At 45.9% G+C, this 17,878-nt stretch overlaps 1 protein-coding gene across 1 annotated transcript in view; it reads left to right on the plus strand.

Annotated features, from left to right (window-relative positions):
• The first annotated feature begins 9,181 nt into the window (after window positions 1-9,181).
• The window catches only part of LOC117525198 (ras-specific guanine nucleotide-releasing factor 1-like), a 120,527-nt gene continuing 111,830 nt past the window's right edge, over window positions 9,182-17,878 (plus strand). The window contains exon 1 of the mRNA XM_034187044.1: window positions 9,182-9,457. Coding sequence (XP_034042935.1) covers window positions 9,182-9,457 — 276 coding nt within the window. The remainder of the gene's footprint in view (window positions 9,458-17,878) is intronic.

The following is a 17,878-nucleotide window of genomic DNA, read 5'->3' on the forward strand; positions in this document are numbered from 1 at the left end:
AAGGAGCCTGGAAACAGAGCTGAGCCTGGGGCATCCTGGTGGCTCAGTCTGCTAATGGCTGCACGCCGCTGGATTGCAGCTTATTCCACACCGTTGCATCTTTCTGCCCCCCCACTTTCCTGCCACTCTTCACTCTCTACCTGTCACACAACAAGGGAAGAAAAATGAAATACTTGAAATGGATGGATTGTTCTCTCTTCTTTTGAATAAAAAAAGCTGGTTGAAAGCAATATAAGAGCAGTTTGAATTTCACTCAGTTATGCCGTGTTACCTCCCTGTATGCTTTTAATGATCCCACACAGACAACGCACTGTGATCCCACTCTGAAATGCTGTGATGAAACAATCCATTGTGTGTGTCCTTGCTCCAATATGCTAATCCTGGATTAATTATGGGCTGACCCTAATGAGTATCTCTCATGCCCTCTTAGATATGGAAATGTTGCAGCAGCGCACAGCTGCGAGAGGCTTTTGTATGTCTTCTGTGTTTATGACCAAAGTGTACAAAGTACACTTGATATTGATTATTACAAATCTTTTATTTGATGGTACTAAATTAGGTGTTTTATATAAAAAAAACAAATATGGAAATAATATAAAATGTGATCTTAAACTTCACAGTTAAATGAATTTTGAGTTTGTTGTATATGAGGAGCTCCTATCATAGTGTTTTGAGTATTTTGTAACGGTGACATTTCTAGAAGATGTTTTTAATGTTTCAAGCATTTCCCATCAGTTATCTGTTATTTTTTTATTTGTAGGGGTGGTGGCCAAGTGGTTAATGCGCTTGGTTTCAGTGCAGAAGGTTCCGGGTTCAAATCCCACCCCGGCCACATTTCTCCATGTAATGTGGAGTTGCGTCAGGAAGGGCATCCGGCGTAAAACCTGTGCCAATTCAACATGCAGATCCACCTTGGATTTGCTGTGGTGACCCCGAGTGCAAAAACAAGGGAGCAGTTGCATGAAGTAAGATTTTGAGTGTTGTGAAAGATTAAATATTTTATGAGTTTCAGGTAGTAATTTTTTGGAAGCAATTCTTTCATTTAGTATTTCATGAGTTTCAAAACAGGGAATCGCCTGAGGCAAAAGTGTATTTGGTGTTTCAAATATTTTGAGATAGCAAATTACTTTCTGAAGCAAATGTTTCACTTTGTGTTTTAAAACAGTGAATTATAATTTGTTTAATTTTATTTCAAGTGTTTTGAAATTGTGACTTTTTGAAACAGCTGGTTTATTGTGAAGCAGAATATTCTTCAAAACTTTTTTTATTTAGTATTTGAGTATTTCCGTGCATCTGTTTTCTGAACCATCTCATTCCAGTTAAGGGTCATGGTGACTGAAACCTATACCAGCAGTGTTCTGAGTACTTGAGGCAGCATATTGTTTAAACAGTTGTTTCATTTGGAGATGTGAACGTTTTTGTTGGGAAGGTGTCGTAGCACGGACCCACAACAGGGGGCGCAAAGGAACGGACAATGAATAAGCCAAAGTAACAATTTAATGTTGTGACAACACACAACTAAACACACAAGATCTGTAAAGTCAATTAACACCAGGTGACGTGTGGGCACGCTCGAAGATAGAAGACCCCCGACGAGAGATGAGCCGCGTCCCACACGGCTTCCACCACCAACGGTCTGAAGAACACCGGAGCCGCCAAGTCCCGAGTCCCCAGGTGGCCTCTGTCTTCTGCTGTCAACCCTGGTACTGCTGGCAGAAAACAAAGACAGGATGGATGAGTGTGAATTCGCACACTCAGTAATCCACAGTCTGCACTCAGTTAGGAGGGAGCACCTCCACCTCCAATCACACACTCGTGCAGCTCCTGATTAACCACTTATCTGGGTTGGGGTGTGAGGCGAAGCCGTCGCTGATCACACCAAACGCCAATCCCACAGATAAGGACAAACACCACAGGATAACGGCTGCAAAAGAAGTTCAGATTATTACTTAACGTTCGAGTCAGCAGAGAAAATTACCTCTTCGGTAGTTGATTTCTCGGCGAGGAGGTGGAGTTGCAGTCCGGCCTTTATGGTGATGGTGATGATGATGAATGAGTGACAGCTGGTGCTGAGGATGAGTGACAGCTGTCACTTCTTCTGGGTCTGGCGCCCTCTCGTGCTTGGAGCCCGCACTCCAAGCAGGGCGCCCTCTGGTGGTGGTGGGCCAGCAGTACGTCCTCTTCAGCGGCCCACATAACAGGACCCCCCCCTCAACGGGCGCCTCCTGGCGTCCGACCAGGCTTGTCCGGGTGTCTCTTGTAAAAATCGGCCAGGAGGGCCGGGTCCAGGATGAAGCTCCTCTTCACCCAGGAGTGTTCTTCAGGTCCATACCCCTCCCAGTCCACCAGATATTGGAACCCCCGGCCCTTACGACGGACATCCAGGAGCCTGTGGACTATCCAAGCAGGCTCCCCGTCAATGAGCCGGGCAGGAGGTGGCGTAGGTCCAGGAGCACAGAGGGGTGAGGTGTGGTGTGGCTTGAGGCGGGACACATGGAACACAGGGTGGATCCGCAGTGAAGCTGGGAGTTGGAGCTTCACTGCGGCCGGGTTGATGATTTTGAGGATTCGGAAGGCTCCTATGAATCTGTCCTTCAATTTTGGGGAGTCCACACAGAGAGGGATGTCCTTTGTCGAGAGCCACACCTCCTGCCCGGGCTGGTATGTGGGGGCCGGGGAACGCCTGCGGTCCGCATGGGTCTTGGCCCTCGTCCGGGCCTTTAACAGGGCAAAGCGGGCGGTCCGCCACACCCGGCGTCACCTCCTGAGGTGGGCCTGGACCAAGGGCACACCGACCTCTCCCTCCACCAGCGGGAACAATGGGGGCTGGTACCCCAAACATGCCTCAAAAGGGGAGAGGCCGGTAGCAGACGAGACTTGGCTGTTATGGGCATACTCGATCCAGGCCAGATGGTGACTCCAGGCCGCCGGGTGCGCGGAGGTGACGCAGCGAAGGGCCTGCTCCAACTCCTGGTTAGCCCGCTCTGCCTGGCCGTTTGTCTGGGGGTGGTACCCGGACGAGAGACTCACGGTGGCCCCCAGCTCCTTACAGAAACTCCTCCAAACCTGCGAAGAGAACTGGGGACCACGATGTCCGATGGTATCCCATGCAGCCGCATGACATGGTGGACCAGGAGGTCTGCCGTCTCTTGGGCCGTCGGGAGCTTCGGGAGGGCCACGAAGTGGGCCGCCTTGGAGAACCGGTCCACTATCGTGAGAATGATGGTGTTGCCCTGGGATGGCGGGAGGCCCGTGATGAAGTCCAGGCCGATGTGAGACCAGGGGCGGTGAGGCACCGGCAGGGGTTGGAGGAGTCCCGAGGTCCTCCGATGGTCTGCCTTGCCCCTGGCGCAGATGGTACAGGCCTGGAGGTAGTCCCGAACGTCGGTTTCCAGGGACGCCCACCAGAAGCGCTGCTGGACCACTACCACGGTCCTACGCACTCCGGGATGACAGGAGAGCTTGGATTCGTGACAGAAGTCCAATACGGCAGCTCTGGCCTCTGGTGGGACGTACATTCTGTTCTTGGGGCCGGTCCCCGGGTCCGGGCTCCTTGCCAGGGCCTCCCGGACGGTCTTCTCCACGTCCCAGGTGAGGGAGGCCACGACAGTGGACTCGGGGATGATGGTCTCGGTGGGGTTCGACAGCCCCGCCTTGGCTTCTTCTTCGTGCACCCGGGACAACGCATCCGACTTTTGGTTTTTGGTCCCGGGGCGGTACGTGATCCGGAAGTCAAAGCGCCCGAAGAACAGAGACCAGCGGGCTTGCCTGGGGTTCAGCCGCTTGGCGGTCCAGATGTACTCCAGGTTCCGATGGTCCGTGAAAACCGTGAAAGGCAACGACGCCCCCTCCAGCAGGTGTCTCCACTCTTCAAGAGCCTCCTTCACCGCGAGGAGCTCCCGATTGCCGACGTCATAGTTCCATTCAGCTGGGGTCAACCTGCGGGAAAAATAGGCACAAGGATGGAGAACCTTATCAGCCTCCACGCTCTGGGACAGCACGGCTCCTATCCCTGAGTCAGAGGCGTCCACTTCCACTATGTACTGGCGATCAGGATCAGGCTGCACCAGAACTGGTGCAGTCGAGAACCGGCGTTTCAACTCCTTGAACGCGGCTTCGCACTGATCCGACCAGGTGAAGGGGACCTTGGTGGAGGTCAGGGCTGTCAGGGGGCTAACTACCTGACTGTAGCCCTTAATGAACCTCCTGTAGAAATTTGCAAAGCCGAGGAACTGCTGCAGTTTCCTGCGGCTTGTTGGTTGGGGCCAATCTCTCACCGCCGCAACCTTGGCCGGATCAGGGGCGACAGAGTTGGAGGAGATGATGAACCCCAAGAAGAACAAAGAAGTGCAGTGGAACTCGCACTTCTCGCCCTTCACAAACAGCCGGTTCTCCAACAACCGCTGTAGGACCTGACGTACATGCTGGACATGGGTCTCAGGGTCCGGGGAAAAGATGAGTATATCATCCAGATATACGAAGACGAACCGATGCAGGAAGTCCCGCAAGACGTCATTTACCAAAGCTTGGAACGTCGCGGGGGCGTTAGTGAGGCCGAACGGCATGACCAGGTACTCAAAGTGACCTAACGGGGTGTTAAATGCCGTCTTCCATTCGTCTCCCTTCTGGATCCGAACCAGGTGGTACGCGTTTCTAAGATCCAATTTTGTGAAAATTTGGGCTCCATGCAGGGGCGTGAACACTGAATCCAACAGAGGTAACGGGTATCGGTTGCGAACCGTGATCTTGTTCAGCCCTCTGTAATCAATGCATGGACGGAGTCCGCCGTCCTTTTTGCCCACAAAAAAGAAACTAGCACCCAGTCGGGGAGGTGGAGTTCCGGATCAGCCCGGCAGCTAAAGAGTCCCGGATGTAGGTCTCCATTAATTCGCGTTCCGGACGTGAGAGGTTGTACAACCTACTGGACGGGTACTCAGCGCCCGGGACCAAATCGATGGCACAATCGTACGGTCGGTGCGGGGGAAGAGTGAGTGCCAGATCTTTGCTGAAGACGTCAGCAAGATCGTGGTACTCCTTTGGCACCGCCGATAGATTGGGGGGGACTTTAACCTCCTCATTAGCCGTCATGCCGGGAGGAACCGAGGATCCTAAACACTCCCGGTGGCAGGTTTCGCTCCACTGCGTCACAACCCCGGATGGCCAATCTATCCGGGGATTGTGCTTCACCATCCACGGAAATCCCAAAATCACTCGGGAGGTAGAAGGTGTTACATGGAACACGATCTCCTCCCTGTGATTTCCAGACACAACCAAGGTCACAGGCTGTGTCTGATGTGTGATTAACGGAAGCAGGGTGCCATCTAGTGCTCGCACCTGCAATGGTGCCGGCAGAGCCACCAGGGGGAGCCCTACTTCCTTTGCCCATCTGCTATCCAGCAGATTCCCTTCCGACCCCGTGTCTACCAGTGCTGGGGGGTGAAGGGTTAGATCCCCACAAAGGATCATTACTGGGATTCGTGCAGATTTGCGGGGTTTCCCCGCGTGCGTGTTATGGCTCACCCTTAGCCCAGTTTCTAAGGACGGGCATTTGTAGTTTGACCGTTTGGGGCAGTCCTTCTGCATGTGCTCACAAGAGCCGCAGACAAAACACTCCCCGCGGGCCAGCCTCCTTTGTCTGACGTTTGTCTTAACTTTGGCCCTGCTCGTGTCCATAGCCTCCTCAGCAGGGGGAGCTGTAGCCACACGGAGCTCTCTGGCAGTGAAGCGTGGGGACGACGTCACCCTTTCGGAACCGGAAGGGGGAGGGACGGCTCGTGCCCGGTCATGCCCCCCGGCCTGCTCCCGACGACGCTCATTCAAACGGTTGTCTAAACGTATAACCAAATCGACAAGCCCGTCAAAATCCCGCGGTTCCTCCTTAGCCAGCAGGTGCTCCTTCAGGACCGGAGACAGTCAATTTACGAAGGCGGCGCGGAGCGCAACGTTATTCCAGCCGGACCTCGCTGCCGCGATGCGGAAGTCGACTGCATACTCGGCTGCGCTGCGACACCCCTGTCTCATTGACAGCAGCATGCTCGAAGCGGTCTCGCCTCTGTTGGGATGGTCAAAAACTTGTTTGAACTCCCGTACAAACCCAGCATAAGACGTTAGGAGCCATGAATTCTGCTCCCAAAGCGCCGTAGCCCAGGCGTGTGCCTCTTCTCGAAACAGATTAATAGCATAAGCCACCCGGCTGGCGTCTGACTCATACATGACAGGACGCTGTGAAAAGACGAGCGAACACTGCATGAGGAAGTCTGCGCACGTCTCAACACAGCCTCCGTACGGTTCCGGAGGGCTTATGTATGCTTCAGGGGACGGTGGGGGGGGTCGTTGAACGACCAGTGGAACGTCTGTTACGGGCCCAGGACCAGCAAGAGGAGTGGCTGCAGCAGCGCCCTGATCGCGCGCTTCCACCCTGGCGGTGAGAGCCTCCACCCTCCGGTTAAGGAGAACATTCTGCTCGGTCACTAAATCCAGCCGAGCCGTGAAGGCGGTTAAGATCTGCTGCAGCTCACTCAACATGCCTCCCGCTGACGCCTGCGCTCCTGGCTCTATCATTGGCCGTTCAAGCTCGGGTTGATGCCCCTCGGAATCCATGACGAATGGCCGAGAAATCCTGTTGGGAAGGTGTCGTAGCACGGACCCACAACAGGGGGCGCAAAGGAACGGACAATGAATAAGCCAAAGTAACAATTTAATGTTGTGACAACACACAACTAAACACACAGGATCTGTAAAGTCAATTAACACCAGGTGACGTGTGGGCAGGCTCGAAGATAGAAGACCCCCGACGAGAGATGAGCCGCGTCCCACATGGCTTCCACCACCAACGGTCTGAAGAACACCGGAGCCGCCAAGTCCCGAGTCCCCAGGTGGCCTCTGTCTTCGGCTGTCGACCCTGGTACTGCTGGCAGAAAACAAAGACAGGATGGATGAGTGTGAATTCGCTCAGTAATCCACAGTCTGCACTCAGTTAGGAGGGAGCACCTCCACCTCCAATCACACACTCGTGCAGCTCCTGATTAACCACTTATCTGGGTTGGGGTGTGAGGCGAAGCCGTTGCTGATCACACCAAACGCCAATCCCACAGATAAGGACAAACACCACAGGATAACGGCTGCAAAAGAAGTTCAGATTATTACTTAACGTTCGAGTCAGCAGAGAAAATTACCTCTTCGGTAGTTGATTTCTCGGCGAGGAGGTGGAGTTGCAGTCCGGCCTTTATGGCGATGGTGATGATGATGAATGAGTGACAGCTGGTGCTGAGGATGAGTGACAGCTGTCACTTCTTCTGGGTCTGGCGCCCTCTCGTGCTTGGAGCCCGCACTCCAAGCAGGGCGCCCTCTGGTGGTGGTGGGCCAGCAGTACCTCCTCTTCAGCGGCCCACATAACAGTTTTGAAACAATGAATCATTTTTGAAGCAACTGTTTAAGTTGGTGTCTTGCATGTTTCAAAGTACAGAAATTTTTTCTAATTTTTTTTATATAGATATTTAACAGTAGACATTTGAAGCACTTAATGTATTTGCTGTTTAGAGCATTGTGAAACAGTGAATATTTTATGTATGAAGTGTTACTTTTAATATTTCAAGCATTTAAAGTCAGTTATTTTCTGAATCAGTGGTTTTATTTACTGGTTCTGTCATCTTTAAACAGTCATTTACTGAACCATTTGTCTAAATGAATGTTTCAAAATAGTGAATCATTTTTGAAAGAGTATGTAATTTTTGAAAAAATGATTTACTGAATTTTTGAGCATATTAAAATAGTGAATATTTGAAGCAGTTATTTTATTTAGTCTTTCAAATATTTCAAATCACTTGGGCTTTGGGGATCTTAGTCATATTGCTGACAGATCTTGTAATATTAGTGTCAATATGAATCCACATGTACTGGTAAAGAAAAATCATAAACTGTAATACTTCCAAAAATTTCAAAGTGCAGTGCCACATTGCATTATGGGTAAAAACAAACCACCCTGTATGTTGTGACCATGGTCACTACCCTACTCCACACTCATCAGCTGCACATTTGTGTGGTGAAAGTTCAATAAATTTTACCTTTTGGTAAGGGTACTCCTTCGTGGTGCATGTCACATGTTTATGCACAATACTTCTGCAACATTCAAAATGTACTAGTGCATTGCCCGTGGGGATCTGTGGGCTCTAGATTGAGTAGTCTTTATAAAATAGGTAGATGACATTTTTTTAAGGGTGGTAATAAATTATGCAAAGGTTCTATAATGATTTGGAATGGTGTGTGTGAATCCAGAATGTAATTAACAACGTCCATTGTTCACTGTTGTTGGCTAATATCCCTCATTTCTCCAAAGATATTTGTCCTATCAACGTTCTGTTTTGGTTTCATTCATTATTGACCCAAAATACATAAGTATACCAATTGGCAAATGTCAGCTCTCCACAGTTTGTCCGTGTTTGAAGATACACACGTACACAGAGGCCACTTGGCTTTTAATATATAGATTTTTCCTGTATTTTGACTGGGTGAGACATATATTTGGACACTGAAGTTTCATCAAATTGTCAGCTTTAATTTGATGGTAGTTTTGTGCACAGCAAAACTGGCAGTGTTAAATTGACACCGACAGTGTTAACAGTAGAAACGGGTTAATTTAACTCTGAAAGGAGTGGACACATATGGACATGCTCTAGAATAAATTTAACACTGTGAATTTTGCTGTGATTAAATCAGGTGGATCAGATTGCTGCTGATAACAGAGCGCTTTATCAGGAGGGAGTGCTGGAGATTTGGGGGCGGTGCAGGGGGCGGGGCCCTGCTGTCCGCGGTGCTGAAATCCACCTCTCCGTGGACAGATCACATGACTGCGCTTCCTCCAAGAGCAGGATGGCGTGCCTGCGTGCGTTCGCGCGCGCGGACACGCACGCAGGCACAGCTGTGGGGCTGCTGTAGTGAACTCTCCGCGCGGGATTCGAGCACTTCCACACATCACTTCTTTTCTTTTTCCCCGCCTCTGTTCTTGTCGCCGGCGCAAAACATTAAGTGCAGCAACTGTGGACGGACGTGCAGGAGCGCAGCAGCGCGCTCCAGCCCGCCAAAATGTGACTGCGATTCTGAGAGCGATGAACATGCAAGAATCCTCAGGCGCATCCTCTTAGATTCACGGACAAATTAAAAAGAAGAAGAAGAAAACAAAAAGATGCAGAAAGGGATGCGCCTCAATGACGGTCACATCAACTATCTGGCTCTGCTGGCGAAGAAGGACGGGACAAGGCGAGGGTGTCTGAGTAAGAAAAGCTCAGACAACACAAAATGGCATTCAAAGTGGTTCGCACTGCTGCAGAATATGCTGTTTTATTTCGAAAGCGACTCGAGCTCACGCCCCTCCGGACTGTACCTGTTGGAGGGATGCGTTTGTGATCGCGCACCGTCACCCAAACCGTCTCTGTCAGCCAAGGAAGGCTTAGAGAAGCAGGTAGGACCTCAGACTCAGCCAGCGCGCTTCGGGTTCCACTTAAACACCAACAAACCCACAGTGACACCTGCACCGGTGCAGCATGCGCCACAAACACACGAGAGGCGCTTTTGCACGAGTTTACTTGACGTAATCCCGTCATTCTGACTGATTGTGTAGATTCTGCACAGAAATCGACGGCAGACTCATCACATTCACCGGCTGCACAAAACAATAAAGAAAATAAATAAATAATAAAAGTGCAGTGTTTTGAAGTTGCCAGCTGCGGTACTGGATTTTTTTTTTTTTTTTTTACGTGGGTAGTAAACTTCAGTTGGCTCCCAACTTTGAAGGTTGCCATCTTGCGGAGGAGAGTTGCTCCTTCCTTCCCTGTCGTTTTTGACGTATTGATTTAATTCCTTGTCTTGATATTAATAGCATCCTACCTTGGCAACTGGGTCTCGTGGGTCTGAGGTATTCGATAACTCTGATTATCACAGTGCTCCTTAATGAATGAAGCAGCTCAGTGGCCTCTGAGTGGAGTCCTCCTGTGTGAGTGCCAGGGTGTCAGAATTCATATTGAAATAAAGGCCCTGCTTTGGTTGGATAGTTTCGAAGCTTGCAGAGGTTTATTAAAATAAAAAAAATGCACCTGGTAGAGGTGTTGGGATGCTGTGAGGTGACTGCCGTCACCTTCTGAAATGCGCTCTGCCAGCTGCAGCCTTTCCTGCTCTCTGCAGCACTGATAATGAACTGAGCAGTAATGTCAAATCTGTTTGCTCTAATGTGGACTTTTCCATCCAAACCGCACCATTAATCACACTATTTTCCCTGTATTTTGACTGCTTTCAAGAAAGTTCCATGCTATTTTAAATCCTGCACAAAGTAATGTTCTGTTTTTCTTAGAAAACTACAAACCAACTACTTGTAAATGTCCTCATTCACACTGGATACAGTTTTGCAGACGATATTAAGGTGTGCTTACAGGTCAGCAGACTTCACTTGATAGCCATTTTTAGTTCAAGACTCTGGAGACAAGAAAAATGCTAAAGTGCACATCACTAGTAAATAAAATCTCAAATGAGCTGACTATATTTTAAATAAATAAATGCTTGTGAAAATACTGATGTATTTTGTTTTATTTTTGGTGCCATATGCCCTGAGAAATTGTTATAAATAGTGCAGCAGATAAGTGAAACAATCATGCAAATGGTGATAAAAGCATCAAATTCGGCAGAAATACTCCTTAGACACTACTCTTTTGAAAAAACTGATTGGCCACTTGACCTTTCAATCGGTGGTCAGGTAGGGGTCAATTGAAGAATTACACAGAGGTCAAAATTAAAAGATGCTCCAATCATATTGAAAAATCTTCCACATTATTTGCCTGATCATAAGGATTCCAAAAAGGTATAGTTTGGATTATCTGTGACTGAATTCTATGGAGTTACAGGATAAAAACAGCAAAAATGGTGACAAAGGTCAGTGTCAGTTTGTACACGGGTCAAAAGTTACAGTTGCTCCAATTTTGGTAAAAAGGAATGCAAATTATTGGTTGAGCTAATAGGATTAATAAATGGAATAGTGTTGACAGTGTTGAATGATTGGTCTCCAAAGTAAAGGTCAAACAAGGTCAACGTCTATTGGAGTCTATGACATGTGACATATGTTACCCCGTAATGTGATAAGTATGATACATGGTCCAAATATTCCTTTTTAAAACCATGTTAACTCAACTAGTAATTTGCATCACTTTTTACCAAAATTGGAGTAACTTTAACTTTTGACCCCTGTACAAAATGACACTGAATTCAGTCACAGATAGTCCAAACTATACCTTTTTGGAATCTTTATGATCAGGCAAATAGTGTGGAATATTTTCAATATGATTGGAGCATCTTTTAATTTTGACCTCTGTGTAATTCTTCAATTGACCCCTAGTGAACACGGATTGAAAAGTCAAGTGGCCAATCGTTTTTTTTTCAAAAGAGGAGTGTCTGAGGAGTATTTCTGCCCAATTTGATGCTTTTATCACCATTTGCAGGATTCCCCTCTAAATATTCTCTTATCCGCTGCACTAAAACATGGGGAAATCAGCATAATGCTGCGTTTACACATAATGACAAGTCACGAATGCCATGAAGTACACATTCTTGGCCGCTGATCACGAATGTGATTATTCGGGGCGGAGGCGTCAGGTGTCATCAGGAACTGCTGCAACCTGTTACCACACGTTACGATTAATGGCATATGTTGCTGGAGAATTATCAGGAACCATTATGCACGGTCAAGAATAGTGTTCCGCGTTGTTGCGCGCTATTGTGCATAACAGCGCATCGTTAAGTTCTGTCACGTTGTGAACGAGGTGAATTGTCTCCACACACACTCCCATATTCATCCAACCGACTTCAGATCGCTCCAGTTTTTCAGAAGAACTTTGTGACTGCATGCGTAGTTGGGCTCTGTGCCGTGGAGTGGCGCAGAGAGGAGGAGGAGGAGACGGACAGAGCCAGATGTGTGGCTTCATGCGGGTGTCGTCTGGCGCATTTTCCCAAACATCAGGCTCATGCAGCAGGTGGAACACCTGCAGGAGTGCGCTGAAGAGCACTGAAATTTGACTTTTAGCCGACTTGGTGTCAGCAGTCAAACTGATTGCGGTGCAGCAGGGTTTAATTGTGTGCGCGCTTCTTCCTCCTCCGGACTGGAGGAGGTGCAGAGATGTCTGGCTGCACGTGAGTCTCCTCTGGTTCCTCTGGTTGCTCAGACTCGTTCTCCCGCTCATCGGTTACAACAGCAGGTGGAACACCTGCAGGAGCGTCCTGAGGAGCTTCAGCAGGAACTGTGGAACGACACTTGGAGCCGAGTTTAATTGTGCGCACGTGACGGAAAACTGATTCGTCGTGGCGCGCAGTGAAATGTGACGCCACGTTACACGTCGTGTCAAAACTTGACCGTTTCCGTGTCACTTCGTAATAACGCGTGACAGTTTGGGCTCCAAGAACCATCACAGGAACCACTACGAACGTTGTCACGTTCGATTAAGGATCAATACTCATCAAGACGGATCAATACGCTCAGTTGCGACCTCCACGACGTGAGACGAAATGAGGGTGGTGTGTGACATTCGTGGAAGATTTTTTGACAGGCAAAAACATGCTCCATGAATATCAAGAATATTACGCACCAACACGCACTATTAAGAAACCTATTCAGATGCGTTAAGTCACATTAAGAATGTCAGGAATGTGTCACGAATGACAGAAAAATGACATTTGTCACGCGTCTTGCTCATGTGTAAACGCACCTTAATTTCACCTGCTGCTGATAAAAGCTTAGAAACCTCAAGCTGTGAAGAATATGAACTTTGGTGACATCATCTCAGGTCACACACCTATCAAAATATTCTGTTGAAATAAATGGGGAACAACAGAATTTTTTATAGTGTGAAATTTGTGTTTTTTGCAGACTTTGAAGGTGAATACATCGAACTGGTTAAAATGTGTATTTTGCAAGGATGTAGTCACATGACTAGTGTTGCTTAGTAGGAGGACAGATTTTCCATAGAAAATATTTTGAGCAAGAAAGTGAGAGCTTTTTTATAGTGCGTCTCGTACAAACAGCAGAAGTGAAGTCCCGCACAGCGTGCAATGGTCTTCAAAACATGGATCTTACCACAGATTTTATCTTTTCCTTTCGTGTGACCATGAGAAAATTCTTAAATACGACAGCTAAGACCAAGCTTTACTAAATTATAAATAACTTTTTTAATGATATGAGATAGAAACTTACTTTTTTTTTTTTTTTTTTTTTTGCTGAAAAGTTAACTCCGCGGACTTTCGAGCCAGCAATCAGCCATCTTTGTACTCCTCATAGAAGCTGTGTGATGACGTGTGCAATGTGAGTGTCCAATCAGAATTGGTTCACCATCACATGGTTTTCCAAAATCCAATCGTAGGACAGATTTACCTCACGTGAAAAGCCAAAGATCGTTTTCAGGAGTGATATGTTACTTGTTGGCCCGTTTGAATAGCCCCCTGGGTGCTCCAATGAGTACATACAATAAGTACATACTCAGTGTGCCCTGCGCCATTATGCGCAGCGATCAGTGAAAGCAGGAGCAAACAGAGAGCCTCTGATGACAATCTAATGTGCTCAAACAAAGAGTGTGTAACTATCAGGATTGCTCCACTAGTTTGCATGTGAATGTTACTGGATAACTCTGTTGCTTTCTCTGTGTAAAGCACTGTTTACCATATCAATGGACAACAAAACGCATAGACCATTTTGTATATGTTGTTCAAAATGTGCATTTGTGTTTATTGTTTGAACCTTTTTGTTGTACAGCCTTTCACACAAGACCTCAAATTACCTTTATAAAGTGTCAAAACAGTTGTTTATTATAGTTTGCTGTGTGTTTTGAATAAATGTGTGGAAAATTATTTTTCGCTTTATTTTTTCCTTGCCTATTTTTGATTGTAAACCTTTATTACACTTATAAAACACAACAAAAACATATATATTCTGAAAGCACAGGTTGTCCTGAAAAAAAGAGACATAAAACTTGATTGTGGGATGCAGGGAGAGCTGTTAACAGCAATAATAAAACATTTATGCAAGGCGAGTGAACTGTCCAAAAAATGCCCTCGTACCCCAGAGGGTTAAGAGCCACACCTGCCCCCTGAAAAAAGCAATTGAAAGCAACAATTAGAGATTCAAAACATTGATATGTGCTTCTTAGCTGTAACTGAAAATATTATATTTGCCATATTCATGCCTGGAAGTCTTGTAATACAATTTCAGACACCTCATAAGTGGACCATATATTTATTGATGTTACTTATGACTTAAGGTACAATTTAACAAACTACCATTAGATAGCTAAAGCTAACATTTGCCTCACTTAGCTAACTGTCATTATCCAGCTAAAGCTAACTTTTGCCTTAGCTATCTGATTGTTATTGTGTAGTTTGTGCTTCTCCTGTTCAGACTTCCCTGTTTGCCCCAAAGTGAACAACATTGTTTTGTAACCAAAGTGAGTAGTTACAAATAAAACAAACAAACAAAAAACCCCAACAATATTAAACCAATCAGTGGTAAAAATGAGTGATAGTGTTATTTCATGAGCAGACACATCATCGTTGTTATTGGACATTTGATGCCTTTGTGGGATGTTGGAATTTCTATAATAGGAACATCATTTTAAAGTTTTATTTACCCTTTGGTGCTCAATTTTTTTTTTTTTTTTTCCCGACTTATGCAGAATGAATATTTGGAGTCATTAGATATCATAAACACATATGCGAGCTTGCTTTTTGCCAGTGCATGATGCAGGTAACATTAAGGATCAGCTTGCCTATAAGCCAGTGCTGATTTGTGAATCTTTAAAAGTACATCTATAAAGTACTTGGCTTATGACAACCAGAACTGTGAAAAAGTACAATATCTGACCAGCAGTCTGATTTAACACAAAACCATACTGATCAAAAGCTGAACATGATACATCTTTCTCTGGTCAATGAGGAGGTTAAGCAAAATGTATTTTAGTTTGTGCTCTGAACTTACTGCCTTCAAGATATCTGTCTTCTTGAAATTATTTCACATGGCTGTCTCCAAAAGCTAAGAGGGTCTGGCTACAGAGTGGAGCTCCCCAATTGACACTTGAAAGGCTGCCACTTGTGCTACTGTAACCCGAAGCCTTTTCAAAGTTGGGGTTTTCCAATGATTATTTGGATTAAGCTGGTCTCCCATTACTGATTTTCAGTCTAAATTGTGTCCAGATTCCAAACATGAGGAAATCTGGCGTGATTTATTACAGTAAAATCCATGTTCCATACTACTGTATACTGATGCTGTCCAGTTAGTGCTGACTACATCCAAATATAAACATGTCCCTTGACACAAGTGCTTATGGACATGCATGCAAATACTTGCATACAGACTGTGGGGAAATCCCTGCTGTTGTTATTGCCACACTTTTCTAAATTAACATCTCAAAACTGCCTTCTGTCGAAGAGTGAAACATGCTTTTCATGGGATTTATGTTGCATAGGAGAATCAGAAGAAGGGTCCTGCTCCGAACTGTTCCCGTCACTGCATGTTGTACTCAAATGTCCATAATCACCTACTTTTTCTATATAGACATTAATCATGTGTATGATATCTTTGCCTTTGCTAAAGCAATACACAGAGTTGTGCTCCTCATTGAGCCACTAAGCACCTCATGGATCCACTGCTCTTGTGACTAAAATCTCTATGCTCCAAAACAGAAACTCGACTTTGTATTTTAATTTTAGCCTTTAATTACAGCCTGATATCAAAATAGCAGAGCAGTTCAAATCCACATTCAAGCAGAACTTATTTATTTCAAGATGCACTAATGAAATAAAAAACTAACCTGTCTATAAAATTAAAGTAAAAGATGATTATTAACCCTATCTGCACAAATTACACCACATTTTTGTGGATCACAATGTTTCCCAGTGTCACAATTTTTTTTTAAACATGTTTAAAACTCTCCCAAATGCACACAGTGTTCTACAACGCTACATAAGCAGCTCGTTGAGTAATAGATTGCTGTACTCTCGGTGCAAAACAGAATGCCCTCTGCAGATCATTCCAGCTGCAGTCAGACTGTGTAATTCCTCAAAATGTTTTAGCAACATAACCACCTGCTGTGTTGTGTGTTGGGGGGTGTGGCTGGACATTTTGGTGTTCTTTTCTTTTCTTTGCTCTCTAGGTGGCATGAAAACTGATTTGTCTGTGGAGAAGGTGCTGGCTGAAGAGTCCTTCACCCTCATCAACATCATGTGCAGCACCTGTGACTGGTGCTCATGTGCAGCCTTAAAGACTTTCAGCTGAAGCAGATAATTGGATGGCGTTCTGCATTTAAGTCATGTGTGATTCAAGCAGAACTGCCGGGAACTCGACCTTGTGATGTTCGTTTGTGAGACGCTGAGGACCGCGCCTGGGTTTGACACATCGAGCCCGTGAAGCAGGAAGGGTGAGGGACACATGCTGTCAGCACACATCAGAGGTGATTAAGTGTTTGACTAATTGTTGATAGTAACGTGGTATTTTGTTACGCAGTATACTTGAATTGTGATGAGAATTGTGCAGCTTGCTTCTCACTGCTGTGGCGTGCGGACAAGTGATCCTCCACCTGTTGTGAGAAGCTGCTCATTTCCATAAAGCTTAAAATACAGACCTGAATGTGTTGCTGATAGTGTGTGTCATTTGAAGGATATTAATTGTAACTGCTGACTTACCTCACCTCTTCTATGCTTCGCAGAGAGTCGGTTTGTCGTGTCCACCTGGGGGGTGTTTGGCGGTGGTAGTGGTTCCAGGTGCGCTGAGCTTCGATCCTTTTGGGCGCTGGAGAGCGTGCCAGCCTTCACTCCACCAGAAGGACGCTATTTTGGTTTTTACACTTTGTTGTGCACCAGCGGGTGAAATAAATAAATTGTTTTTGTTATTGGAACCGCTTTCTGGTTATTTTTAGCGCTGGGTTCCGTCTGACGCAGGTCCGCTCCTCAACCCGCGTCGACACATAACATGCTGATTTTGTACTATTAACTACGACTTCCACCACCTTTTGTGCTTTATTACATGCACAACTGTGATATTTATCCTATGCAATAATTTTACCATATCTATACATACTTTATACTCACTTATATTCTCTTTTTCACGTAATCTGTTCACATTAGTATTTATGCACCAACCAGTAAAAATTGCATCATACTTTATACTTTAGTCACCTTTCTTTAATGTAAATATTTCTTTTTTCTTCACTACTGTACGACTCTTTAAGATGCAACAAGTGATTTTCCCTACTGTGGGATCAATAAAGTTTAGCTTAGCGTATTTACCATAGATTATGCCCCTTTTCAGGCACCGATTGGATATCCCCCTTTTTTTTTGTATTTATTCATTTATTTTTGTGTGCCAAATATGTACACAATGAAGTGTCAGTAGGGTTTGTAAAGATTACATGTTTCTGGCTGAGAGTGGAGCTCTACTTTCTGCAACCAGAACCTTTTCCTAAAAGCTGCTTCTTGCTGACTCTGTCCAAGGTGCTGGATTTTGCTGTTCTGCTACCCACTGCTTATTATCAGCACATCCAGCACATGTGTCCGTTTTACTTTACATAAAACTTAATCTGATTCATTCTCATTGAAGAAGATGATTAGTTTTGAGGGCGTTGTTTTTTCTGGAAAAACAAAATAACTTACAGATTCTTCAAATAGATTTGAGGACAGCCTTTACCAAGAAGTGTGTGTGTGTGTGTGTGTGTGTGTGTGTGTGTGTGTGTGTGTGTGTGTGTGTGTGTGTGTGTGTGTGTGTGTGTGTGTGTGTGTGTGTGTGTGTGTGTGTGTGTGTGTGTGTGTGTGTGTGTGTGTGTGTGTGTGTGTAAGCAATGATTGCAGGTTCTCTGTTACCAAA

Source organism: Thalassophryne amazonica, chromosome 2 (genome assembly GCF_902500255.1).
Source record: "Thalassophryne amazonica chromosome 2, fThaAma1.1, whole genome shotgun sequence".
Classification (NCBI taxonomy): domain Eukaryota; kingdom Metazoa; phylum Chordata; class Actinopteri; order Batrachoidiformes; family Batrachoididae; genus Thalassophryne; species Thalassophryne amazonica.